General features: G+C 45.5%; 1 protein-coding gene across 1 annotated transcript in view; it reads right to left on the minus strand.

Annotated features, from left to right (window-relative positions):
- Nucleotides 1-26,982, minus strand: part of SLC38A10 (solute carrier family 38 member 10) — a 219,202-nt gene that overhangs the window by 77,966 nt on the left and 114,254 nt on the right. Inside the window, 2 exon segments of the mRNA XM_029599221.1 lie at nucleotides 2,519-2,689; nucleotides 16,262-16,418. Of these exon segments, the coding sequence (XP_029455081.1) occupies nucleotides 2,519-2,689; nucleotides 16,262-16,418 (328 nt within the window).

Here is a 26,982-nt window from a genome sequence, read left to right on the forward strand (position 1 = left end):
TGCAGATTATCCTGCAGGTCATCTGAACCTTCTGAAACCATAGAGCAGTCTCATGTAGGACAGTCCAGGCCCAGTCAGTGGAGCAGGCATCCCGACCCTCCAGCCCTGGCCACCTTAGATCTCGTCAGGGTCTTCTGAGATTTCAGGTCCTGGGACCGCTTACCCTCCTGCTCCTCGCTTGGCCAGAGAGGCCTTATGCAAGAGCAGAACAAATTCCTTGGAGAAATCCTCCTCATCACTACTCCAGTCACCTGCTGAAGCCTGTTCAGACTCCCCTTCCTCCTCTTGATCCCCCAGCCCTGACTGAACTGCTTGAGACAGCAGGAGAGGGGATTCTCTGGACAACCTGAGAGCTGGCTGCTTCTTGCCATGCACACACCTCTTGCTAGTTGCGCCTTTGGCCTCCCCAGGGGCCTCTCCGAAAGTCCCATGTGACTGAGTGACTCTCCTGCTGCCGGACGTCCCGCGGAGCTTCCCTTCCCCTCCAGTGGCACATTCTGAGCAAATTGTGGCTGAATTTAGCCACTCCTGTCTAATGCTTCAGGTCAGACATTCCTTCCCGCGTGCTGAGGCCGGCACCATTATTGCCGCGCATGCGGCGCACCGAGCCTCAGGGGACTTAGCAGCATGAGACACCTCTCCCGAACAGACCTGTATCCCCAGAGTGCCGAGAAAACTAGTCACTTCCTGTGTCCTGCTTCCCCAACACCTGCTGTCCCCCGACAGCCCAACATAGCTGAGCTACTGACTTAAAAAAATTTTTTTTTTTAAAAAACATTCAGTACAAAAACAGCCATAACAATAGAAAAAAAGGGTACTTTCCTGTGCGCCTAGCTGTAGGCTAGGGAAAGAAGACTTCAGGTGGACAGAAGGAACCAGGACCTCTGGCTTTCAGTCCTCTGGGTGTTGCGGGCTAAAGCAGCTCAGGGATCTCCAACACCCCTGCTCGACCTGAGGGATGGCCCACAAAGATGCCTAACACCTCAGGGAACACGTGAAGATCTTCCTCTTTTTTTTTTTTTTGTCAGTAGAGGTACAAACCTGCAGACTATCTGCTGGAGACAGAGAAATATTGAGGGATTGCAAGTGGTACTCTCGGTTATGTAGCAGCGTCTTAAAAGTTTTTGTTCTCTGCGTCCATCTGCTGGTAGGGATGCAAAACCCACTTGTTTGGACTGATCTGTGATATGAACAGGAACTGCACACAATACTCAAGGAGCAGAGCACCATGGATCATTATTCTCCATTCCTTTTTGGATCATTCCCATAATTCCATTTGCTTTTTTGACCACCGCACACATTGAGCTGAAGATTTCAATGTACTGTCCACAAGGACTACAAAGGTCCTTTTCCTGGTTGGTGACTCCCATACAGAATCCAGTAATGTGTATCTGTAGTTGGGATTATTTTTCCTTAAGTGCAACACTTTGTGCTTTTCCACATTAAATTTCATCTGCCATTCAGATGCTCAATCTCCTAGACTTACATGGTCCCTCTGCAGTACCTCACAATCTGCTGCTGTTTTAACAACTTTGAATAATTTTGTGCCATCTGAAAATTTATCACTCATTATTCCCTTTTCCAGATCATTTATGAATATATTAAGTAGCATCGATCCCTGTGGTACTCCAGTTTTCCAAATGGAGAAAGATTGTTAGTGATCATTTAGCCCTAACTTACATTTCCTGTCTTTTAACCAACTACCAATCCTCAATAGGACTCAGCCTCCTATCTCATAACTTTTTCCTTTCTTGACGAGTCTTACAGGTGCTTTGTCAAATGCCTTCTGAAAAGCTGAATACTCTACTTTCTCAACTTTATCTACCTATTTACAGCTTTAAAAAATCTAAGAAACTGGTAAGGCAATACTTCCCTTTGCTAAAACCATGCTGACTATTCCCCATTAAGCCATGTTTAGCTAAATGGCCAGTAATTTTGTTTTTAATAGCAGCTTCTACCATTTTGCCTGGAGCTGGTATCTGGATCACCAGTCTATAATTTTCTGGATTACCCCTGGAGCCCTTTTTAAAAATTGGCATAACACTGGCCACCCTCTAGCCTTCTGTTTCTGTGGCTGTTTTAAACAATAGTTTACAGATTACTAGCAAAAGATTTGCAGTTTCACTTTGGAGTTTCTTTAGGACTCTGGGATGGATGTCATCTGGTCCTGGTGATTTGTACTCTTTAGTTGGTCAGTTGGAACTATTACATCCTCCATTATCACAAAATTTGTTTTAATTGCTCAGAATCATCACTATTAAAGAATGTTTCAAGTATGGGTATGTCCACAATACCCTCCATTAGTAAAGCCCAGGCAACTTTCAGGTTTTTCTGCTATTTGTTTTACCTGAGCATCCCCCTTTTGCCCCTCTGTCATCTAGCAACCTGACTCCTTCACAGGCTTTTTGCTTTGAATATGAACACTGGTCATCTTCTGGTTCAATGTATCCAATTGCTTTTTATGTATATCTTATGCAATACGTCATACACTCTCACCTCCCGGATATCTGCCCCTTACCTTGATCAGGCCGATCAAGCTGTGCCTCCTCATGCTCTCTCTCTTTGACCTCTTCTGGCTGTGGCACCTCTATAGGAACCTTGATCTGGGGCTGCTCCATCTCTTGCTTCTCATTCTCCAGTTTTGGCTTATCACGGCTATCCTCCTCTTCCTTCACAACTGGGTTCTGTACTGTAAACACAAGAGTTAACGGAATTCTGTCTGTCAATCAGCATTCTGGCGACATAATCCCCATAATCACATTTCTCCAGCTCAACTGGCAACAAAATGGAGGGTTTTTAATTCCATTATCAGAAGTGTAGTACGAAAAAAGTTAATAGTTTTGTAACTTCATAACAAATGAGGTCACAATTTTCCTGATGTTCCAGTATCTATAAAATACTGACACCTGAATCAAATGACTGCCACAAGGGGGCACCAAGTGTCCAGTCTGCTTTCTACCTGAGCTATAATGGCTATGATTTAAAGTTGTCACTTTCATCATAGGAGAAGATGGGGGAGGGGATAGGGAAATGCAAAACAAAATGCACAGTAAAAGGCCAGATTGATGCAGAAAGAGCTGTTCATTCATTCAAAGCACTGTGGGATTGAGTTTTCAGTATAATTCAATGGGAACCCATCCCACTATCATTAGGTCACTCATTGGTAAACATTTTACAGGGCAGCACATTTAAAATAATTACCAGTACCCCGGTGAAGCTAAATTCCCTCGACTTACCCCATTCTGTGGCTGAATACTTTTTAACAGAAAACTTAACTTGTGCCCAAAGTGTATGAAGTCACACTTTTGGCTGTAATCTGCCGAGTTTCAGCTATAAAGCAGGAAGGGAAGAGCAGGGCAGAATGGGAGCACATGCTGCCCTGCATTGAGAGTTACACAACTCTGGGCTGCTTTGTATAAAACTTGGGCTGCCTGTAGAGGGGCTCATCTGTGATTGCTTAGTGAAAATTCACCTGCAACACTTGTGGTACCTTCTACTCAAAACATCATCTTAATAAAATAGATGTAAAACTGCTCATAGTTTTCCTGTACACCAAAAGGAGGTTCAAAAACCTTGACATTTTTCCCTTAATCCTTTTGTGGTCCAGGCCTCATTCTGGTCCCTATGGCACTAATATTTTCACCTTTTAACCTCTACAGAACCTTTATCCATAGGAGGTAATGTGTTACAATGTTTTCACTGGTAGATGGTGTGAAATGGTAATTGTGCCTTTAAGCCTGGGTGATGCAGAGTGACATCTATGGATATAAATGATGAGACTGAGGAAGTGCATCCCTCTGTTGGGTCAGCACATTTAGCCAACATTAGCTTCTTTGCCATGTTTAGCACTTGCTGGTGCAAAAACAAAAACAGAGAGGAACATTTTTTTCTTTGGAGAGAGTAACCTTTATACTCCTAAGCTTAAGGCCTAGCTTCTTTTGAAGGACCCCTTAAGGAGGCGTTATGGGGTCACTGTCAAAAAGAGCAGCCTGTCTTGGAAGTCCCATCGTTTATCTCAACCTCAGAATGAAGTGACATTTTCTCAGATGAACTGTCTGGACTGACAGGAATGAATTCCCTATGCCGAGGAGTTTATGTTATTTTGCTAAAATGTTTTGCTTTAGTTGCTTACTGTTTGAATTCTCTACTGTGAAAGCCTGTGGAACTTTGTTTAATACATTTTGCATTATTGGAACTTCATATCCAGAGAATGGATTGAATGCTTTTCTGAGGATTTGGGTTCTTCAGAGACCGAAGATGCCTATGATGTGAGAAGTCTGTTCAAGCCACAGCAGGGGAAAAAAAAAGTTTTCCCTGTTCAGGAAGAAGAATCACTAAAAGATACCTCTGAGCCTTGACCCCTACACCATCTGCAAGGAAAGGAACCCCCCCCCCCTTCAGCATCTAGTTTCTTTATTAGGGATTACATAAACATAAAGCACATTATAGTGACAGATTGAAATGACATCACACACACATACATACATATTCTGCTGCTGCTGTATCTCCTCTCAGAAAGCCAATGTCGCCTCTCTCCCCCTTCCCTTTCAGTCTGGACTGATCCCTTTATTGTTTCAGGTCATGTTTCCTGGTTCTCAGCTTTACTGACATCCTTAGCTGCCAGCATGTTTCTTGTCCCTTGGACACACAAACACCAAGATTTTATCTCCATGGTTCCATCTCTCTCTGACATGCCCAGGGTGTTTGGCTTTTGCTGTGGCTGTTAAGTCAGTGGAGAAACCTTTCCTATTTTTTTTTTTACACCATTATTTGCTAGACAAACAGAACTTGTTTTCTTAAAGGGTGAACATAGGTCTCTGTGCAGCTGACTAGGACTAGAGAATGTAGTAAGTTAGGAGAGAGAGAAAGTTTGTAAGTACTTGTGTGGATCACCTTTGGCATCCTCCTTGCACATTCCTAATCTCCTAGGATGCGTAAAGTAAAAACAATGAATCTAAGTGAATGTATTCTTCCATACCCAGATTTGTACTATCCTTTATTTCCTGTACTATGGCCATTTTTATTTTCTGCAGCAGTGTGACACAAACACATCCCTCTCTCTCTTCCTCTTTAGTAAGCTGGTGTGTAATTTCTTGTTTGGATTTTCTGAATATAGGGAAGACAACTCTGCAAAAATTCTTTTTGCTGCACCTTACAGGACTATCTATTTTTGAAGTGCGAGACAGCAAAGGCTCTGAAATAAGGAGAACATGTTTTAAAAAAAAAAACCAAACCCTTCTAGCCTACTGGCATTGCATTTCTTGAATCTGACGACTTGTTTTGCTTGATTGATTGAGGGGAACAATTTTCAAAGCTGCTTACTTGGGTGAAGCGACTGTCCGTAAACTGCTATCTATCCACGTAAAGTGCCTGCGGGTTTTTTTTGGGTTATGTTTAGGTAGACCGTAAATATGTGCAGATTTTTCAAATCTAAGCAAATTTTTGCCCACAGAAAAAGCAGAAAGTCCGTGAGTCCTTTCCCTTTAAAAATTAGCGACAAAGCGGGAGGGCACAGAGCATGCGCAGATTTTGCAGCTACTCAAGGTGTCTGAAAACTGTCCCCATAACCAAGATTATAAGAGGGATTACCAGAATGCTACAGAAACTATAAAAACCCTCTAAAATAACGGGGGAGGACAGAGCGGTATTTGCAATATCACGAGCCAGACCCCAGCAGGTACATTCACAGGGTTTTCTCCACAACAAACCCACTAGAAAACAATACCTGGCCACACTACATACCCCCTCGCCCAAGCTCACTAAGCTCCGCACCACAAACGAAAGGGCCCTCTCCCTAGCAGGTCCTTTTCTCTGGAATAAACTACCTACCTCTCTCCGCCAAGAAACCTGCCCAAAAATATTCAGGCAAAACCTCAAGACCTGGTTCTTCAAGCACTCATACACCTAACCTACACACAACCACCCGCACCCCCTCTCCAATCCCTTCCCTCCCTCCTCCTCCTCTCCACCCCCTCACTCTCTCCATTTACTCCACTTAGATTTAACACTATCCCATCTTCCCACTTGCAATCCTCTGCATATCTGCCTCTTAAGCTCCTAAAACTTCATTTCTCTACTAAGTTTATTCACGGTTTCCCTTCAAAGTATACGTATCCCTCCTCTAAGTGTATTTAAGGACATTATAAGTGTACATAAGGACATTATAATCTCACACACGTGTATATTTACCTCCTCTAAATGTAGATTTCCCTATCAATTGTCAGAATTCTCTGCTCCTCCAAATTTAGCTAACCTTAATTACGTAACCTCCTTAGATATTTGTTACTTGTAAAGACTAATTTGTTATATGTAAAAACTAATGGTTTAACTGTTCCTCATATAATCATGCAATAATTGTAAAGCCTGTTGCTAAATTTTTGTTATCTGTAAACCGATGAGATGTTCCCAACGTTCGTCGGTATATAAAAGCCATTAAATAAAATAAAATAAGCAAGCCATCCCTGACACAGTTGCACAGATCCCCTTGGAGATCTTTCTGCCCTAAGAAAGGAAAAGGGTTTTCTTCTCTCATTCTCTCTATGCGGTGGTTACAAGTGCTACATAAACCTATAAATAAAAATGGCACAAGCATGTCATTTCACATTGTCACCTCCTGCTGGCAAACCTCATAATACCACATAAAACCTCCTTGGAAAAAAAAAAAAAAAAAAGTCAGTCTTGCCCAGTTTCTAGAAAATCCCAACACAAGCCCAGGCAGGCTGGTAAAATACTTTCTATCATTCTTGCCCAACACTTAGGTACTGAACACCAGGAGAAACAATGAGGGCCAGATGATAAAGAGTCTGATTTAAGGGCCTTGTGAAATGAGATTGCACAATGTAACATTTAAAGAGAGGCAGTCACATTCAAGTAAGGAGCTGAAACTAGTACAATACTTGAATGCATCCCCTGGGATCCTCTGGTACTTCTACATACTGAGGGAAATTGTCTAATTAGCTTTTTTTTTTTTTTTTTTTTTTTTAATGGATAATTACTTTCATGAGCTTTACCAGGAGGCTTAGCAACCTTTTAACACATACTTTCTCTCTTTCTCCTTTATTCACTAAAGCAGTTCTGAAAGAGTACATTCTTTCTATGAAGCCAATGACAGCAAACCCTCCCAATTCTACACATGAACATGGTGGGGACAGACTTTTACTTCTCTGGTTAATACAGGTTTCAGTATAAGGGCAGCAGTAATGGTCAATCTCAGCACCAAAGAGGAGGAGTTTCATGAAATTCTGGCCTCCACACATCAAAAAAGGCCATCATAAAAAAGCAAGTTTGCGTACCGAAAACAATGTTTTCCCTAGATAGCAGGATGAACTAGCCATGCTGTCTGGGATGTCCAACCGGGTAGCGCAAGGTGAGCAACATCTGTCCAGATACACAGGGCTTTGCTCTGCGCACCTGCGTGGCAAGTTCCCACACAACTGCCCTCACTGTCAGTTATTAACGAAGGGGCTGATGCAATAAATATGCGCAGAAAGTGGGCGCTAACAGTCAGCGCCCGCTTTCTTAACGTGCCCCCAGGCGCCCCCCCCCTAGCATCTCCTTGCTAACGAGAACCCGATCAGCGTCGGCCATCCACCAGTTAGGAAAACAGACGCTGAGTTTAATCAGTTGAGCGTCCGTTTCCTACACCCCACTGCCAGTGGTTTGTTTTTTTGGTTTTTTTTACTTTATTTTGTTTTGTTTTTCCTCCTACTTAATATCGCAACGATATTAAGTAGGAGAAAGTACAGAAAAGCAGGTTTTTTTTGCTTTTCTGTACTAGTTTTAAGAGTACTCATCTATTAACGCCTGCTCCAGGCAGGCGTTAATTTCTGATCGCTAAATGCGTCCTGGATGCACTTTTTTTTTTTTTTTTTTTGCATCAGGTGTGAATGACTAATAGCCTCAATCACATGCCTTTGCATGTGATGAGCGCTATTAGATTCACTCTGCGTTGGAGAAGCGCTAATCCTCTTATTGCATAGGGGGATTAATTAGTGCCTATACAACCCACATCCAACTGTGGGTTATACAGTGCATATTGCATTGGCCCCAAAAGCATGGACAAGCAGTGAACAGAAAATTGAGTAACAGCAGATAGAATGGTTGAGAGACTGTCCAGGGAGGAGGGCAGGATTGCATGGCTAATTCATCCTGAAATCTATCAAAAACACTGTTTACAGTAGGGATGTGAATCGTTTTAGGATGATTAAAATTATCGTCCGATAATTTTAATATCGTCTTAAACCGTTATGGAACACAATACAATACAGATTCTAACGATTTATCGTTATAAATCGTTAGAATCGTGAGCCGGCACACTAAAACCCCCTAAAACCCACCCCCGACCCTTTAAATTAAATCCCCCACCCTCCCGAACCCCCCCCAAATAACTTAAATAACCTGCGGGTCCAGCGGCGGTCCGGAACGGCAGCGGTCCGGAACGGGCTCCTGCTCCTGCATCTTGTCGTCTTCGGCCGGCGCCATTTTCCAAAATGGCGCCGAAAAATGGCGGCGGCCATAGACGAAAAAGATTGGACGGCAGGAGGTCCTTCCGGACCCCCGCTGGACTTTTGGCAAGTCTCGTGGGGGTCAGGAGGCCCCCCACAAGCTGGCCAAAAGTTCCTGGAGGTCCAGCGGGGGTCAGGGAGCGATTTCCCGCCGCGAATCGTTTTCGTACGGAAAATGGCGCCGGCAGGAGATCGACTGCAGGAGGTCGTTCAGCGAGGCGCCGGAACCCTCGCTGAACGACCTCCTGCAGTCGATCTCCTGCCGGCGCCATTTTCCGTACGAAAACGATTCGCGGCGGGAAATCGCTCCCTGACCCCCGCTGGACCTCCAGGAACTTTTGGCCAGCTTGTGGGGGGCCTCCTGACCCCCACGAGACTTGCCAAAAGTCCAGCGGGGGTCCGGAAGGACCTCCTGCCGTCCAATCTTTTTCGTCTATGGCCGCCGCCATTTTTCGGCGCCATTTTGGAAAATGGCGCCGGCCGAAGACGACAAGATGCAGGAGCAGGAGCCCGTTCCGGACCGCTGCCGTTCCGGACCGCCGCTGGACCCGCAGGTTATTTAAGTTATTTGGGGTGGGGGATTTAATTTAAAGGGTCGGGGGTGGGTTTTAGGGGGTTTTAATGTGCCGGGTTTTCGATTTTTTGATTTTTCGATTTTTTAACGATTTTCACGATTTTTCACGATATTTTACCCCCCCAAACGGCAACAATACGATTCCCTCCCCCTCCCAGCCGAAATCGATCGTTAAGACGATCGAGGACACGATTCACATCCCTAGTTTACAGTAAGCAAACTTGCTTGCCACCCCCCCCCCTCCCCCTCGATAAATGGCTGAATTAGCCATGCTGTCTGGGAGTCTCCAATTAAGGGTAGACTGTGCACACTGTTGCCCATGTAGAAAGGTGACAAGTCTTTTCTGTTGTGTGTGATAAACCTGCTCATTGGTGGCCAGTTCTATGTGCCAGTGGCATAATGTAATACTGCCTGCCCTATAGATGCATCTGATCTTGTTTGTTGTTGTAGGCAGTAATGAGATGTGAAGGTATGCAAAGGTATGTACATATTTTTTGCAATGGCACATCGCAAAGATGGGTTATAGACGTTGCTGTGGCTCTCAGCTGATGTTCCTTAAACCTTCGATTCAAGGCGCTTTGGTTGAGATGAGTAGCAGTAGTGAATACACTGGGACAGCCAGTTGGCTAATGTTCTTTTGGCCACGAGAAATCCTGGAGCACTCAGGTTGAAGGAGACAGGGTTGGGAATGCCGGTTAGGTGAATGAGTCCTCTGTTTGTAGTATGCTAGGGCTCTCTTGCAATCCAGAGTATGAATTCTTTCCCTGACATTTGCATAAGGCTTTGGAATGAAGGTCGGTAGGGTGAGGAAGGATGGATGGGTGCACAAGGTAACCTTGTCATGGTAAAATTGCAAAAGGGGATAGTGGACCAGTGCCTGAAGTTCACTAACTCGCCTTGCTGAAGTTATCGCTACTAGGAAAAACACCTTCCAAGTCAAGAATTTCATGGAAGCAGTTTGCATCGGTTCAAAAGTGTCTCCAACACCAAGTTGATATCCCAAGGGACTGCCGGCCTTGAAACAGGGGGACGGAGCTTTGGAGCATACCCTTCATGAAAAGAGACACCAAGGGATGTGAGGAAATTGAGCATCCTTGTATAGAAGGATGATACACCATTATAGCACTGAGGTGCACCCTGATGGATGACACTGCCAGCCCAGAGGAAAATAGCAAATGCATATATTGCAGCAGTTGTTCCAGGGAACATGCAAATGGGTTTAATCGACACAGTTGCGCGCACCAGTGCAGGTATCTATGCCATTTTCCAGCATAATTATTCCCTATGGATGGTTTCCTGCAGGAAATTATAATGTCCTGAATTTCAGTTGGGAGAGGATGGTAACTCAACACTTCCCTTTCAACCTGTGCAGAGTGTCTCACATTGGATGAAGGAGCATGCCCCCTTCCAGTGACAGCAAATCCCATTAGTTTTCCAAAGGGATTGGTGGTTGAATCGAGAGTTTAACGAGATAGGCATACCATGGCTGTCTCGAGCAATGAGGATGAGATCTGACTGATCCATGATGCATTTTTGAATTACTCATCCTATCAGAGGTACCAAAGGGTAAACATAGAACAGGTTTCACACCCACAGAATCAGAAATGCATCCTGAGCAATTCTATGCCTGTTTCGGTAAAGAGAGCAACAGTTTGGTAGTTTTGCATTTGACTCTTGCAAAAAGGTCCATGCAGGGTATCCTCCACTTCCTGAACAGGTCTGCTACCTCCTCATATAGAGCCCCCTCATGAGGGTGAAAAATTCTGCTGAGCCTGTCTGCTTCTGTGTTCTTGATACCTGGAAGGTAGGACGCCTGCAACTGTATGGAGTGAGCTAGTGGCCATTCCAGGATGAGCACTGACTCCCCGCAAAGTGTTCTGGAACCGGACCAGTCTTCCTTGTTTTATTTAAACATGGCCACTCGATTGTCTGTGTAGACCATGATCCTCTCTCCTGTGAGCAGACAGGTGAAGGTGTAGATGGCATTCCTCACAGCTCTCAATTCTAGAAGGTTGATTTGAAGAGTCCTTTCCTTTGGGGACCAAATGCCCTGCATTTTTAAGTGTAGTATGTGAGCACCCTAACCCTTTGTGGATGTGTCCATCATCATGACAATCTGATATGCTGGGGGTTCAAAATGGTGCTCCTAACTCTAGGACCCTGGGAAATAACCATTAATTCAAATCTGAGATCATCGACTGAGTCATGATCACCTGTGACATTGGATGGTCATGCTGCAACTACTGAGTTTTTGAGTCCCCATTGCAGTTGACGCATATGAAGGTGTGTATGCGGAGCCACATATATTGCTGCTGCCATATGTCCCAAGATGGTGAGAATCTGATGAACTGGAGAATGCGACTGGCTCCGCAACGCATAGGCCAGCTCACGAAAAGTTTGAACTCTGATGGAAGAAAGGCTTTACAAATTTTGGTGTTTATGATCGCACCTATAAATTGTAGCATTTGAATGGGGTGTAGACTGGACTTTTCGTAATTGATGATGAATCCCAGATCCCCTTGGCAGGAAATAGTCTGCGTGACATGCGAGTGGAGCATTTTTGAATTGGAGACCATTAGCAGACAATCGTCCAGAAAGGGAAAAACCTTTATCCCCTTTCTGTGGAGGTGGGCCACAGCTACAGATACGCATTTTGTGAACACTCTGGATGCCGAAGACAGGCTGAATGGAAGAACCTTGTATTGGTAGCATTAAGTATTTACTTGAAAACAAAGGTATCGCCAGGAGGACAAGTGCATCGGGATGTGGGAAAACACATCCTTGAGATCCAAGGGTCACATCCAATTGTTAGGCTACAGAAAAGGCAGAATGGATGAGAGAGATGTCATCTTGAATTTCTCTCGATTGAGAGCTCCCACCTTGGTGCTTGCTCTACTGTGATGCATGCTTCTGTCGCATCGACTCATGGCGGTGTGATTTATCCTTCACCTTCTGTGTCAAAGGCAATTTCCCCTTTGACGCCTGTGTCTGCAACATGTCAGCATTGTGGTCCGGTCTGCGAACAGTACGTGTCCACCTGTGTTCTGAATTGCATCCACTGCACTGGTCCAGAACATGCGTCATAACCTGTGTGCCAAGCTGCGTCATGCTTCAACTTCGATGGGACTTGCGTTGATGGGCACGGGTCCGTGCAGCTCTTCATGGTCTTGGTGCTGATTTGCTCGATGCACCGAGGCTTTGAGGGTTTATCATCCACACCCTTACTTCTCAACTCTCTGGGGGGCTTCCCCACCTGGCCTTGCTTTTTGGATGTCAGTTCCAGGGATGATGCTTGTTTCGATGCTGCCGGTTTCTTGGTCTCCCAACCTGGCGAGCACTGGGTACATCAATGGGTTGAGGCATACGAGCCCAAAGAGGCTCCCTTCCATATACCAAAGCCTGGCAATTTTTTCAGCCTGCTGCCTCTGGGCCCTCTGTGACATTCTGCCACAACTGTGACAGGATGTCTGGTCATGCTCTGGCCCCAGGCATAAGTAGCAATAGTTCTGTCTGTCTGTGACGGACATAACTTTGCCACATTGGTAGTACTTAAAACCTCGAGTCTTCGGAGCCGACAAAAAGCATTGAAAAGTGCTTTTTGTGGGATCACTGAAGTGAAAGGTAGAAGATAGAAGGCAAAGAAGAGGAGAGAAGATCCGCATCTGTACGCTGCACGGGGAAACATCAGAACTGAGGACAGTCGCATGGGATCTGCCTCACAGGTGCACAGAGCAAAGCTCTGTGTATCTGGAGAGATGTTTCCCACCTTGAGCCATCTGAGAGGACATCATATACAGCATGGCTAATTCAGCCTGCTTATCGATGGGGAACTCCCTTGTACATGTTGACAGGCTGCTGAGAACCACAAGAAGCAAAGATGCAGTGCAGCAACTTCCAGCTCCACACCAATGAGGCTAGCCTACCTATCAATTCAAGAAAAATAAAAGGAAAAACTGAAAACCTTGAGAAAACCCTAAACCCAAATAGCAGGCAGCTGGCTGGGAGCAAAGCCATGTGTTTGTGTTGAAGGCCTGTAGAGGTAAGAAGAAGCAGATGTCAGCCTGAGCAGAGAGGGAGCCAGGGCACTCAGGTGATGGCAGCACCACTTCGACCCCAACACATGCTCACAATGACAGCATGCAGCTGTTGGGTACAGCTCAGGGACAAGGAAGACATACCAGGGTTGGGGGTAGGTACTTCACTGACACCGTAATTACCAGTTGGTTTGCCAGGTTTTTTGATCATGTGGAGGGAGATAAGGATAAACAGCTGTCCTAGGATCAGGGTCTGCAGTGTCTGAACGAAGATGTATGTTGCTGAGTGAGATGCCTCTGCTCTGAGGTGGGGGGATACTCCACTGCCTGTCTGACAAGGCTTCAATGTGTTCCATGCCTCTCACAAAACAGCAGCATACTTGCCCTTAGCCCTGCATCTTTCTTCTCTTGGTTTGCAGAGACATGTCTTGTTCACATTCAGGATACTATGGTAGCGAGAGAGAATTTCTCTCAGAGCACTAGTAGCTAAATTTTACCTTAAAAGATTCAAGTCATTCAGACCATGATATGATTTCTGAGAGGAAGGACTAGGAAGGAAACAGATGAGGGGAATGCATTGATGCTTACCCCATGCAACTGCCTGGTATTCAGAGGAGGGCAGAAACAGTACAGCTGTAAAAGTACTAATGGTACTCAGAGCTACCCCCAAAATGTAGCCAGCTTCCCTATGAAAAGGTAAGGAAAAGCGAGGTCCTGCAGAGTTTTTAACCCCCCTTCCCAAATCTTTGGAAGTAATTTTCTTTAGCATCCCCTACTGATATCTGTTTATGTTCTGCTGGCAGGAATATGACAGCTCCAGCAGATTCAGTCTAGCTGCATGGAAGCAAGATCTGTCAGAGCAGTCAATGGAATCTCACTTCACAGTGCAGCTGAATGCCTTCCAAGTTGCAAGCATTTTCAGCCCATGTCTTCTGCATCTTTCCGGAATCTAAGCCTGTTTGGCTCCTGAAGACAATTTTGCAGCATGGTACCTAACAGCACAACTAATCAGTCTTAAAAAAAACAACACAAAACAAAACCAAAAAAGATTTTTTTGGACCCTTCCTAAAAGCCTCCAGCAGAGAACTGGCAATTGATTGAGGGAATGCAATTGGAGAGACTCCACTTCTAGTACCCTAATACCAAAAGCTGATATTCTTGTAAGAGGAATTCAGCGTATATGATGCACAGCACGTCACAACCCAAAGGATTTAGCACGTTTCATATAAATAGCTGATCTCTCACCAGTCAAACCAAACATTACCATTAGTTGCATTGAATTACAAACTTCCACTAGAACTCTCTGCACCAGGGGCAGAGAAGACACTTAAGGAAGTGAGAATGTGGATAGCATTAATACAATCCTGCTGTTCCCCCATTTTCAAATGTGAGCAAAGCAGATCTGCTGGATGCTTGTCATGTCAATTTCTATTAAAAGAAACCTTGTGTCAGGGCCTGGGGGAGAGAGGCAGCACCAATGTTCTCCCAGCTCCTGCAGTTTCATTCTCTCGGCATCCTGCAATACGTCTGCAGGAATCTGTTCATTATGTGGGGGCAGGTTAATCTGGGAAATCCTACACCTCCCTCTCAAGACATATCTCCCTATCACCAATTTCCAGTCTCTTGCTAAAGGACTGTAAAGGTCAGAAAGGCAAAAACAGAACGTAATAAACATTTTGAAAACAACTGCACAGACGCCAAAGATGACCCAGGCGTGCACATGGGCAGAAACAGGGTCAGGGAACACCTGCCAGGGAGGGCTTTGCAGAATTGGCCTACAGCTGTGAAAGGGAGGCAGGGGCTATAATTCTATCAAGGTGTCTAGTCAACAAATAATAAATAAACTGAATCAGTAAACAAAGCAGATGGTATAATCACAAGCTCTGTCCAGAGCTAAAACTGGCTCTAATTTATATCCTCAGCCTCCCCCACTTCCTGCTTTTCTCTCTACCACTCAGAAGGTCCAGCCATAAATTTACATCCCTTTTAGAAGCATGAATAGCTTGTTACTGAAATCTTATGCAATGTTAGCAGAAACGTTGAAAGCCGTGGCTTTGGCTCTCTGCTGCTTGTCCAAAGGAAGCTTCCAAACCTTGCATTACACATCTCCTTTTAATCAGGTCTGCTGCTGTTCACTAATTCTACCATCAGGGGACAAAGTAGTACTCCCCCACAGGGTTACCAACTTAAGACCGCATCTTCATGAGCTTGTTCCAGCCTTGCTTTTAACATCTGACCAGTGCATTCTGGTCCTGGATGACATGGATTTCAGCTGCTACACTGCAAAGGGCATTTAACATCAGAAAACAAAGTACTAATCCTCAAAGGAAAGCTCCCAAGAATGTCTGTTATACAGGAAGCCCGATACATCTTATAACATGGAATGTAGAAACACAGCAAGCAGATTAGCTGTTCTCAGGCAGAGGAGTACAAATACTAGATGTGACAGAATAAAATGCTAACAGCGGATTTCCTTCCCTAAACAAAGGAATTCAGACGTGACCTCAAAACATGGTTATTTCAAAATGCCTATAATCTAACAACCTTCTGAAATCATTACTTGCTCCTACATGGATAAACTCTATATGAACCTAACTAAAGAACTCATCACCACTTTCTTTCCAATCCAGCCCCAATAAATATATCTGAAACATCTTCTCTCAGCCCCTTTCATTATATCCCTCCAGCACCTTTTGTTATAAGTGCTTCCCCATCCCTGCCACCTCATCCCTTTATAATCTCTCCTTCTCCTGACCACCTTAGTCAATGTATGTCTTTCGCCTAATATTTATGATATATGAACACATCAAGTGAATATAATTGGTACCTATAATATTTATGTCATGATGTAAACCACTGTGATCTTCACTTGGAACGAATGGTGAAATAAATAAATAAATATATTTGACTTGCCCATTAGAAAACTGTAACTCAGATTTTAGTTTTAAAGTAATAAAACTGAATTGCTGCACTCTCTAAAAAACATTTACCCCACCAGAGATCCCTCCTGTAACAGCCACACGGCCTCAGGACTTGCAGTAGTGCATGAAAGGAGAGAACAAATGATAACTAGATGCCCAGTTTTGCTTTGGTGGTTTCTTTAAACTTAGAAGAAAATCACTGAAAACCACAAGTTTAAAGACACATACCTGATATTTTGATTGGGTTTTCCTCAGCCTTTTCCTTTCCATCTCCTAACTCCTTGTCAAGTGGCACAGAATCAAGTTCTTCTGGAGTTTTCTCTGTCACCGACAAGGTGCTATATGTGCTGACAATCAATATACCCAGACCAATCCCCAGCATGACCTGCAAAGCAGAGAAACACTAGGATAAATCCCGGGGGGCGGGGGGGATGCCATCATACTGGAGCAATATTAAACACAAGGAGTCAGCCTTCCTGGACATTACTACTCAGAAAGACAGAATTTAAGAAAGAACAAATTCTGTCTCTTACTCCTGAAATTAAGTCATTAAGTATCTTATGACATCACTATCTATTGCTTGGGAAATGACTGAAGAGCAGAAAGCAGGCAGAGAACCTAGGTCCTGGGAGAAAGCAAATGTTGCTTACCTGATGTAACAGGTGTTCTCACAGGACAGCAGGATGTTAGTCCTCACAAATGGGTGACATCGAGGATGGAGCCCACCACGGAAAACTTGTCAAAGTTTAACAGAACTTTGACTGGCCCCTACTGGGCATGCCCAGCAAGGCACTGACCCTGCAGCCAGCAGGGGTCTCCCTTCAGTCTGATTTTCAAAGCTACAGGCAGTGCCTAAAAAGTAAAAACAAAACGAACCCAACACCGCGGGGTGGCGGGCGGTTTTCGTGAGGACTAACATCCTGCTGTCCTGTGAGAACACCTGTTACATCAGGTAAGCAACATTTGCTTTCTCACAGGACAAGCAGGATGGTTGTCCTCACAAATGGGTGAGTACCGAGCTGAGGATGTCCTGACTTACACCAAATGTACCCAACGGTGTGCAACAGGCACAACAACTGGGGAAGAATTTGGTAAAGGGCATCCGCACCCTACCGGGAAGGTGGAAGGGTGTTGGTACATCATGTTGGAAAAAGGTTACGCAAGACAGATTGGCCGAAGATGGAGTCCTGTCTTCCAGCTTTGTCCAAACAATAGTGGGCTGCAAAGGTATGGAGAGAACTCCAGGTCGCAGCTTTACAGATGTCAGGAAGCGGCACCGAGCGAAGGTGTGCCACTGACGTCGCCATAGCCCTCACAGAGTGTGCTTTGACACGGTCTTGAAAAGGAATGCCAGCTTGCTGATAGCAAAAAGAAATGCAGTCCGCCAACCAGGAGGAAAGAGTCTGCTTACCTACAGGATGTCCTAATTTGTTAGGATGGAAAGAGACAAACAATTGAGTGCTCTTCCTGTGATTAACTGTACGGTCTAGATAGAAAGCTAGAGCTCGTTTGCAGTCTAGGGTATGCAGAGTCTGTTCCCCGGAGTTGGAGTGGGGCCTGGGAAAAAAGATAGGTAGTATGATGGATTGATTAAGATGAAACTCAGAAACTACCTTAGGTAAAAATTTAGGGTGAGTGCGGAGTACTGCCCGGTCCTGCAGGAGCTTAGTGTAAGGCGGATAGGTAACTACGGCCTGTAACTCACTAACCCTGCGAGCTGAAGTGATAGCTAAAAGGAATAACACTTTCCATGTGAGATACTTCAATTCACAGGAGTGTAGAGGTTCGAAAGGTTGTTTCATTAGACGACCAAGAACCAGATTAAGGTCCCAAGATGGGGCCGGAGGACGTAAGGGTGGCTTCAGATGGAGCAAGCCTTTAAGAAAGCGTGTCACCAGGGGTTGTACGGAAATAGGGACACCTTCTATACCTTTATGGAAGGCGGCTACCGCACTGACATGCATCCTAATGGAAGAGGTCTGTAGACCGGATTCGGTTAGGTGCCATAAATAATCCAAGAACTTAGAGATTGGACAGGAAAGGGGATCAAGGGACTGAGAAGTGCACCATGATGTGTACCTTTTCCATTTATATGAATAGGATCTTCTGGTGGAGGGCTTTCGTGAAGCTATCAGGACACGAGAAACCGAATCCGAAAGGTTGAAAGGCTGAAGGACTAACCTTTCAACATCCATGCCGTCAGGGACAAGGCTTGGAGGTTGGGATGGAGGAGGCATCCGCCGTTTTGAGTGAGCAGATGCGGATCCGTTCCCAGAGGGGATGTGCCTGCGGATGGAGAGATCCTGGAGTATGGGAAACCACACCTGGCGTGGCCAATGGGGTGCTATGAGGATCATGGTTCCCCCGTCCTGGCGTAGCTTCACGAGAGTCCGTGAGAGAAGAGGAAGTGGAGGGAATGCATAAAGCAGACCTGTCGTCCACTTGAGGGAGAAGGCATCTCTCGGTTGAGAGTGTGGACTTCGAATGAGGGAGCAGTAATAGTCTACTTTGTGGTTCTGAGGGGACGCAAAGAGGTCTATGCGGGGAAAACCCCACCTGCGAAACAGAGAGGTTACTACCAGAGGATCGAGCGACCACTCGTGTGGCTTGAAGACACGGCTCAGTTGGTCTGCCAGAACATTGTCCACTCCCGGCAAGTAAGTGGCCTTGAGGTACATGGAATGGGAGAGGGCTTCTGCCCAAATCTGCGCAGCTTCCTGACACAGAAGGAAGGAGCCTGTGCCTCCCTGCTTGTTTATGTACCACATGGCCACTTGGTTGTCCGTCTGGATTAAAATTATGTGACCTGATAGGTGATTCTTGAAAGTTCTGAGCGCGTAACGAATCGCTCGAAGTTCCAAGAAATTTATTTGGTGTTCGGCTTCCTCTGGCGACCATAACCCTTGGGTTTGGAATTCGTCCACATGAGCTCCCCAACCGATGTGGGAAGCGTCGGTGGTTAGGATTACTTGTGGATCTGGTAGGAGAAAAGGCAAGCCCTGAAGGAGGTTGACTTGAGTCGTCCACCAGGTTAAAGACAGGCGTAGCGCTGGTGTAACTGTGACTATGGAGGACAGAGGCTGAAAAGCTTGAATCCATTGGTGTCGCAGAGTCCATTGTGTTACCCTCATGGCTAGGCGGGTCATGGGAGTGACTTGAACCGAGGATGCCATGTGCCCTAGGAGAATGAGGAACTGGCGAGCCGTTGCAGTGTTCTGAGACTGGAGCTGGCGAGCCAGGGACATTAGGGTGTGGACCCTCTGAAGAGGAAGGTAAGCCTTTGCCTGTAAGGTGTCCAAGTCTGCTCCAATGAAGGATAAGGTTTGAGATGGGACCAAGTAAGATTTCTCGAAATTGACAAGAAACCCTAAGGAGAGGAGTGTGTGAATTGTCAACTTTAGGGAGGATTGCGCAATTTGAGGGGTGGAGGCCCTGATTAGCCAATCGTCCAGATAGGGGTAGACGTGGACACCTTCCTTTCTGAGAAAAGCTGCAACTACCACGAGACATTTGGTAAAGACTCGTGGAGCAGATGCCAGCCCGAAAGGTAGTACGCGGTATTGATAATGGTCGTGGCCTATCAGAAAACGCAGATACTTGCGATGAGATTGTGTTATCGCAATGTGGGTATAAGCGTCCTTGAGGTCGAGAGAGCACAGCCAATCCCCCTTTTGCAACAGAGGGAGCAAGGCGCCCAGGGTTACCATCTTGAACTTTTCTTTTTGCAGATACTTGTTGAGGGCCCGAAGGTCCAGAATTGGACGTAGCCCCCCTGATTTCTTTGGAATTAGGAAGTATCTGGAATAGAATCCTTTCCCTTGTTGACCAGGAGGGACGGGTTCTATAGCATTTGATTGTAGAAGAAGGGATACTTCTTGTTGTAATTGAGTTAAATGGTTGGTGAGACTCCATGCCTGAAGGGGCGGGGAGTCTGGCGGAAGTGTTATAAAGTTGAGGTGGTAACCCTGTGCGATAATTGCTAGCACCCACTGATCCGAGGTGATCTGTATCCATCGGTTGAAAAAGTGGTACAGCCGACCTCCCACAGGGATGTGTGGTAGAGGGAGTTGGCATGTGCTCCCTACAGGGAAGTCAAAGGCCCGCCGCAGGCCCAGGAGGTGGGGCTACAGTAGGTCTTTGCTTTCTCGGTTGACGAGGCTGAGGCCTGTTAGAGGACCGTGCAGGACGAGGCCTAGTTGACGGAGGGTAGTAGCGACGTGGTCGAAAGAACGACTTCTTAGAGTCCTTCTTTTGCGGTTGCTTGGAGGTTACCTCAGGTGGGAGAGATGAGAGTTGCTTCAACGTCTCATGGTGGTCCTTTAACTCCGCCACAATCTGTTGAATTTGTTCTCCAAACAAATTGTCGCCTAAGCAGGGTAAATCAGCAAGACGATCTTGGACTTCTGGGCGAAGGTTAGACGACTTCAACCAAGCCCAACGTCTGGCTGAGATGGCTGTGGCTGAAACCTTTGTGGAAGCATCAAATATGTCGTAGGCAGTTCTAATCTTGTGCTTCCCTGCTTCAAATCCCTTGTGAAGAAGGGCTTGAAGCTGCGGTTGGTATTGGTCCGGTAACGTGTCCGCATAGTCTTGCATCTGCTTCAGGATGGCTCTGTTGTATTGAGTCATATAGAGTTGATATGAAGCTATTCGAGAAATCAACATAGCTCCATGATATACTTTCCGTCCCACACTATCCAAGAACTTGTTGTCCCTGGTAGGTGGGGTAGAAGAGTGTGGTTTAAGACGCTTGGCCTTCTTCTGCGCGGACTCAACCACAACAGAGCGATGATCCAGTTGAGGTTTTTGGAAACCTGGTGCTGACTGGACAAGGTATGTGGAGTCAGCCTTCTTGTTAACTGGTGACACTGATGAAGGAGATTCCCAGTTTTTCTTGAGTAGATCTAAAAATACCTGGTGTATGGGGATGGAAGCGATGATTTTTGGAGCATCCAGAAATTGAAGTAGTTCCATCATCTGGTGTCTATCATCAGCTTCAGATTGTAGTTGGAAAGGTACAACTTCTGACATCTCTTTCACAAAATTAATGAAAGATAGATCCTCAGGAGGAGATCTTTTTCTACTCTCTGTAGGAGATGGTGGCGAAGGCAAATCTGTGTCAGAAGAGGTGTCATCATCATCACCCCAGGTATCATAGGGATCATGTGGGGCTTGTAGCCCTGATGGACCTGGCTGAGGCTCTGAAGGCATCGATGGAAACCGAGGTGGAATCGGTGCCGTAGGTGGAACCAGAAATGGCATTGATGGCTTCGGTGCTGCCGATGGAATCTGTGCCTGGCGGGGAATCGATGGAGCCGAAGGATAAATCGGTGGAGATATACCGGAAGGTACCGATGGAACTACCCCGGAAGGGGGAATTCGAAACGGTGTTTCTCCTGCCGATGAGAAACCAGTCGGAGACGGTGGTGTTGTCGATGGCACTGGAATCATCGATGGAAGGGCCGTCATGAGTGCCTCCATGCGGCTCAGTAGCGGTGCTAACGCTTGTATCAACGGCTCGGTGGTCGGTTCCCTCCTCGGTGAAGCCGGTGCCGGTGCCGGTGCCGGGGGCGGCAGTGGAACCGGTGCCGGTGACGGTGCCGATGGAGGCTGTAATTTCTTCATCGCTTTCTCGATGGCCTCCTGGACCAGCCGGTCCAGTTCTGCCCGGAGACCAGGGGTAACTATACCCGGCTCGACGGGAGAGGGAGGCTGAGGCAGGGCCGGAGGAACCACCGTAACCGGTGGGATCACGGCCCCACACCCCCGAGAGGGTGAGGGTTTCCTCGATGCCGGCGAACGAGACGTGGAGGGTGTCCGGTCTGTTCGCGGCTTCTTTGTCGGTGGTTCGGCCTGAGCAGAGGTCGATGGCTGTGGATCCTCGACAGGCCGAGACTTGTGCCGTCGATGGCGGTGCTTTTCCTTCCGATCCCCTCGCCCATCCGGGGAAGGAACGGGAGTTGACGGCCGAGAAGCGATCGATGGCGGACGGTCACCGGAGGGTTGACGATGATGGTACAACTTCGACGGTGCCGGTTCCGATGACGTCGATGCTATCGATGGCGTTGGGGTGGGTGCATGGAAGAGGAGCCCCATCTTCTCCATCCTGGCTTTGCGACCCTTGGGTGTCATTAAGGCACATTTGGTGCAAGTCAGGACATCATGCTCACTACCCAAACACATTACACAAACCCTGTGGGGGTCTGTGATGGACATAGTCCGGGTACAATCCGGACAACGACGGAACCCCGTTGCCATGGCTGAGAGCCAAAATTTAGGCTGGGGATCGGTAAGTGCCAACAGGCCTCAAGGGCCAAAATCGACGGCCGTCGATGGAAGAAGGCAAAAAACTTACCGGGTTCCGTAAGATGACTAAAAAATTTGTCGAAGGGAGACCCCTGAGGGGCAAATTTTCTGAGGAAAATAATTTCCAAATTCCTGTCAGGAACGTGGTTAGAGAGCTCCTTTCACCGCGTGGCAACTGCTGCGCGGAAAAAAGAAGACTGAAGGGAGACCCCTGCTGGCTGCAGGGTCAGTGCCTTGCTGGGCATGCCCAGTAGGGGCCAGTCAAAGTTCTGTTAAACTTTGACAGAAGTTTTCCGTGGTGGGCTCCATCCTCGATGTCACCCATTTGTGAGGACAACCATCCTGCTTGTCCTGTGAGAAAGCCCTTGATTAGACACAAATGTGTTTTACAGCCTGTAGAAGTGAAAAGAAAGATTAGAGAAGAGGCATATTTAAAGAGAACAGACTTGAAAGGTCTCGGAAGTTATTAATGATCTCTGTTATCACAAGCCATGCAAACCTTGCACTGCTCAGTTACCAACCAAAGAGGCTTCACAGGCATCAGTGGCTGTGAGCAAAAGAATACATACTGCAGCACTCAGATTTTCACTACTTTTAATTCAGCTTTTTGCACTTATGGCTTTTTCTTAGCAAAATAGGTTGTTTGTAGCAGAGACGTAGTCCCAGGTGGGCCTGAGTGGTTTGTGGCCCACCCAGTTTGGGTTCTGGCCCATCCAATCAGCACTGCCTGGCAGCCCAAGAAGAGAGGCCCTGCTGCAGGGCTTCAGCAGACACACCGGGCATCCACATCCAGAGGAGCAGGATGAATGATGTCCAGGCCATATTCATTGTGGATATCCTGAAAATCCGACTGGCTGGTGGGCCCCCAAGGACAGGGTTAGGGACCACTGCTCTATGCTGATCTCATGCACTGCAAGATCAGCATATATGAAGTGTTAGCCCTATGAGTTTTGGATACTGTGGAGCAGGCAAATGAGCAGCAGCAGCAGAATGGGCTCTCCCTTCAGTTCCCAATAGGGAGCCCGCCTGTGTTTTGTGTTTCAGTGAGTGGGAACTGCCCGTGTGTGTCAATGGAAGCCTGCCTGTGTATGTGAGAAACGAGCATGTGGGAGGGAGTAAATGGGTGAGTGGGAGCCTGTGTGTGTGTGACAGAGAATGGCAGCCTGCATGTGAGAGTGAAAAACTGTGTGTACTTATGTATGGAAGTCTGCATGCAAGAGAGCACATGTGAGAGCCTGTGTGTTTATGTGGGAATATGAAGCTGTGTGTAAGATAGCATGCACAACTGAGAACCTGTGTGTGTCTGTGGTGGGGAATGGGAGCCTGCATGTGAGAGAGAGCATGTAAGAGTGAGAACCTGTCTGTGGGAGAGAGTGGCAGTCTGCATGTGAGAGTGAAAGCTTGTGTGTTTCTGGGAGAGAATGGGAGCCTGTGTGTGTTTGTGGGAATGGGAGCATGTGTGTAAGAGCCTGTGTGCATCTGGGAGAGAGTGGAAGCTTGTGTATAAAAGAACATGCAAGAGTGACAGCCATGTATGTGGGAATGGAAGTCTGAGTGAGAGAGCATGTGACAGTGAGAGCGAGAGCCTGTAAGAGTGAGAGCATGTGGGTGTGGGAGTCTGTGTGTATGTGAGACAGCATGCAAGAGTGGAATCCTGCATGAGAGAAAGCTTGTGTATGAGAGCACTTGGGTGTATATATGGAGGAAGGAAAGAAAAAGGGAGGAAAAGAAGAAACAAAGAATAAAACACCCTGAAAAAGGAATAAAGAAGAGAGACCAGGGGTAGAGAGAGACTGGGACCAACCAATTAAAAAATAAGTTCAGACAAAGGTGAAAAAAAATATTTTGTCTTTCAGAGACTGGAATATTCCATCTTTGGGAATGTGCATTTCTTATATACTTTTATTTTGCTTTTTCTTCAGTATTTCAGAGTTCAGTCTGGTTTCTCTAGCTTTTCATTTCAGTTTTGTTTGCATGTTTCTATTTCTAATTTGTAGTCCCCTATTCTGTATTAGGTAAGGGTCTGTCTGAGATGTGCATATGTGACAGAGGTGCAGTATTTTGACTAGCATGTAGTTTCCCTATATGGATTTGTAGCAGACTGGCTTTGTTCTGTTTGCCTAGTAGTTCATATATTAGTATTCTAGGGCTTGGTTTTCTGTTTGCCTTACTGCCTCTTTGTAGATAAGGTTTCTGCTGTTTGAGTATTGAGAGTTACTGCTGGTATGGCAAGGTTCTAGGTGTCTTTTTTGTAGGGGTTTGTGTTACTTCATAAAGTGTTTGGTAGTGGAGGGAGTTTGTTTTGTTATCACTGAAGAGACACCAGAATTTGAATATATATTTTTTTCATGTCCTAGTTTTGTTCTACATCTATTGCAAATCTTAAATTCTTATGATTATTGTACTTATATTCTCTGCATTTTTGGAACAAGTGTTCATAAAAGAATACATTGTTTTATTACGTGATTGGATGTGATGTTTCTGTTAAATGTTCTTTGTTTAATTTTTAACTATTGTGTATTTATAAACTGCAATAAATATATCAAATTTAATCCAGATTAATAAGGCATTTTTAATGTTGATAAGTGCTTGAAATACTAGAACTAAATATTTTAAAATATCACTCATGATGTATGACGGCTGTTGCAGAATACTAAGAAATCCATTGTAGGGTGCATGCTAAGGCATTATTTAATCAATAAAAATACAACTAGTAGAGCCTAGAACTGTATGTTTACTGCCTATCCATCTTAACCTTGCCTCACTCCCCCCCCCCCCCTGAAAATTCAGTTCTGGCTACGTTACTGGTTTGTAGCACACAAAGTTGGGTCCAGGTAGAATGGTCAGGAGAGAAAATTAACAATGCAATGCTTTCTTGTGGAAGCACCTGACTAATCTGAGTTTTCAGTTCTACTTTACTGAAAGCTGCAGCCCAGCTATAAAACTCCTGCAAGAGAGAGTATGATCATCATATCAGTAAGATGAATCTAATGATGTCGTTGTCCATTTCAGGTGTTCCAATTGCAAGACAACATAATTACTTGAAAGAAAAGCTCTCTCACTGTAACCGAGACGGTTACATCACTACAACCCCTTGCACCCAACCTAAGGGAAATACAAAGCACCAGGTTTTTCAAAAAAATTCAGAATTTTTAAAATTTAAATAAAGATTTTTATTTTTGTTAACAAATCTCTAATCATGTTTAAAATATTTAACTTACTTAAAATGAAATATGTATTTAATACAAATTATGTTAATGTTAAAAAATCAAATCTATTACAATTTTACATTTAAAAAAAAATGTGGAACCAGCTTGGTTCAGTGGCAATTCATAGGTCAGGTCTTCTGCTCCCTGGGCCAAACAGGGATGCTGCACAGGCAGCACTCATAGTCCATTTGGGGGGGGGGAGGGAAACCCAATCAATTGCATTAGAGCAACACCTTGTGGCCAGATTTAGGGCCCATGATTGCAAGGTTCCAGAAGAAGCCCTGATGCATGGCCTCCAATAGAGGACTATTGCTGCAATGACTGGGTAAAGTAAGTTAAAAATGGATAGAAAACAGGGAAAACATCCCCACAAAGCTGTGAAAAAAGACTTATGCTGTCAGAACTCAGCCCCAGTTCAGACTGAGCAGAAAGAACCAAGAAGCAGGAGGTAAACTTCCCCCTCTAGCCTTTTCAACTGAAAGTCGTTTCCTACATGAAGAATCAGATGAAAACCATCTTCTAACATTTGAGGGTAAAACAGAGTAAGTAACAGGAAATAGGTATGCTTTGTAAACATTGTGATCTTTACATGGAACGACGGTATATAAAATGTTTAAATAAATAAATAATACTTCATGGAATCTGCTGGGTACTTGCGATCCAGACTAGCCACTGTTGGAGATGGGATGGCTGGGCTTCGACTGACCCAGCATGGCATCTCTTATGCTCTTAATGTTATAAACCAGTCCCAGTAGGTCAAGTACTGTCCACAATCTGATCCTGCATTTGTAACATACTAGTAATAAGAGCAACTCATCCTCACTGGAGAAGATATCATAATTAAATCCTGAGCTCACCTAGCTGGTTCCTTACTTGTGTGTTATAGCTTACAATAGACCTTTTCTTGGTTCAATATTCAGAGTTCTAGCTACTTCAAAGGCTACACTGAAGCCCATAAAAAAAGCAGTTTGCCCAGTCATTATCAACCCTAGTTTTTGCACGGTCTGGCCACTTCAAGTAAACAAGGAGAAATTACTACTTTCCTGATAATTTCATTTTCCTTAGTGTAGACAGATGGACTCAAGACCAATGGGTTATGCACCTCTGCCAGCAGATGGAGACTGAGCAAGCTGACATCACAGTATATATACTCCTGCAGCGACATCAGCCTGCCAGTATTCTCTTCAAAAAAAAAAAAACCAAAACAAAACCCGAGAACAGACTAGCAAAAAACTTGATTTAAAACAGTCAACCATTACTGTATTCAACCAACAGGAAACACTGATCTCAGGTAATGAATGTATGGACCCCAATCTAGGGACTGGATGAACACTTACCAGTAGACCCCGGAACACATAGCCCCACAAGAGGACCATTAAAGCAATCATGAGGCAGCCAACGGCTGTCCACACTAAGGAAAACAAAATTATCAGG

This window comes from Rhinatrema bivittatum, chromosome 4 (assembly GCF_901001135.1).
Source record: "Rhinatrema bivittatum chromosome 4, aRhiBiv1.1, whole genome shotgun sequence".
In the NCBI taxonomy this organism is placed as follows: domain Eukaryota; kingdom Metazoa; phylum Chordata; class Amphibia; order Gymnophiona; family Rhinatrematidae; genus Rhinatrema; species Rhinatrema bivittatum.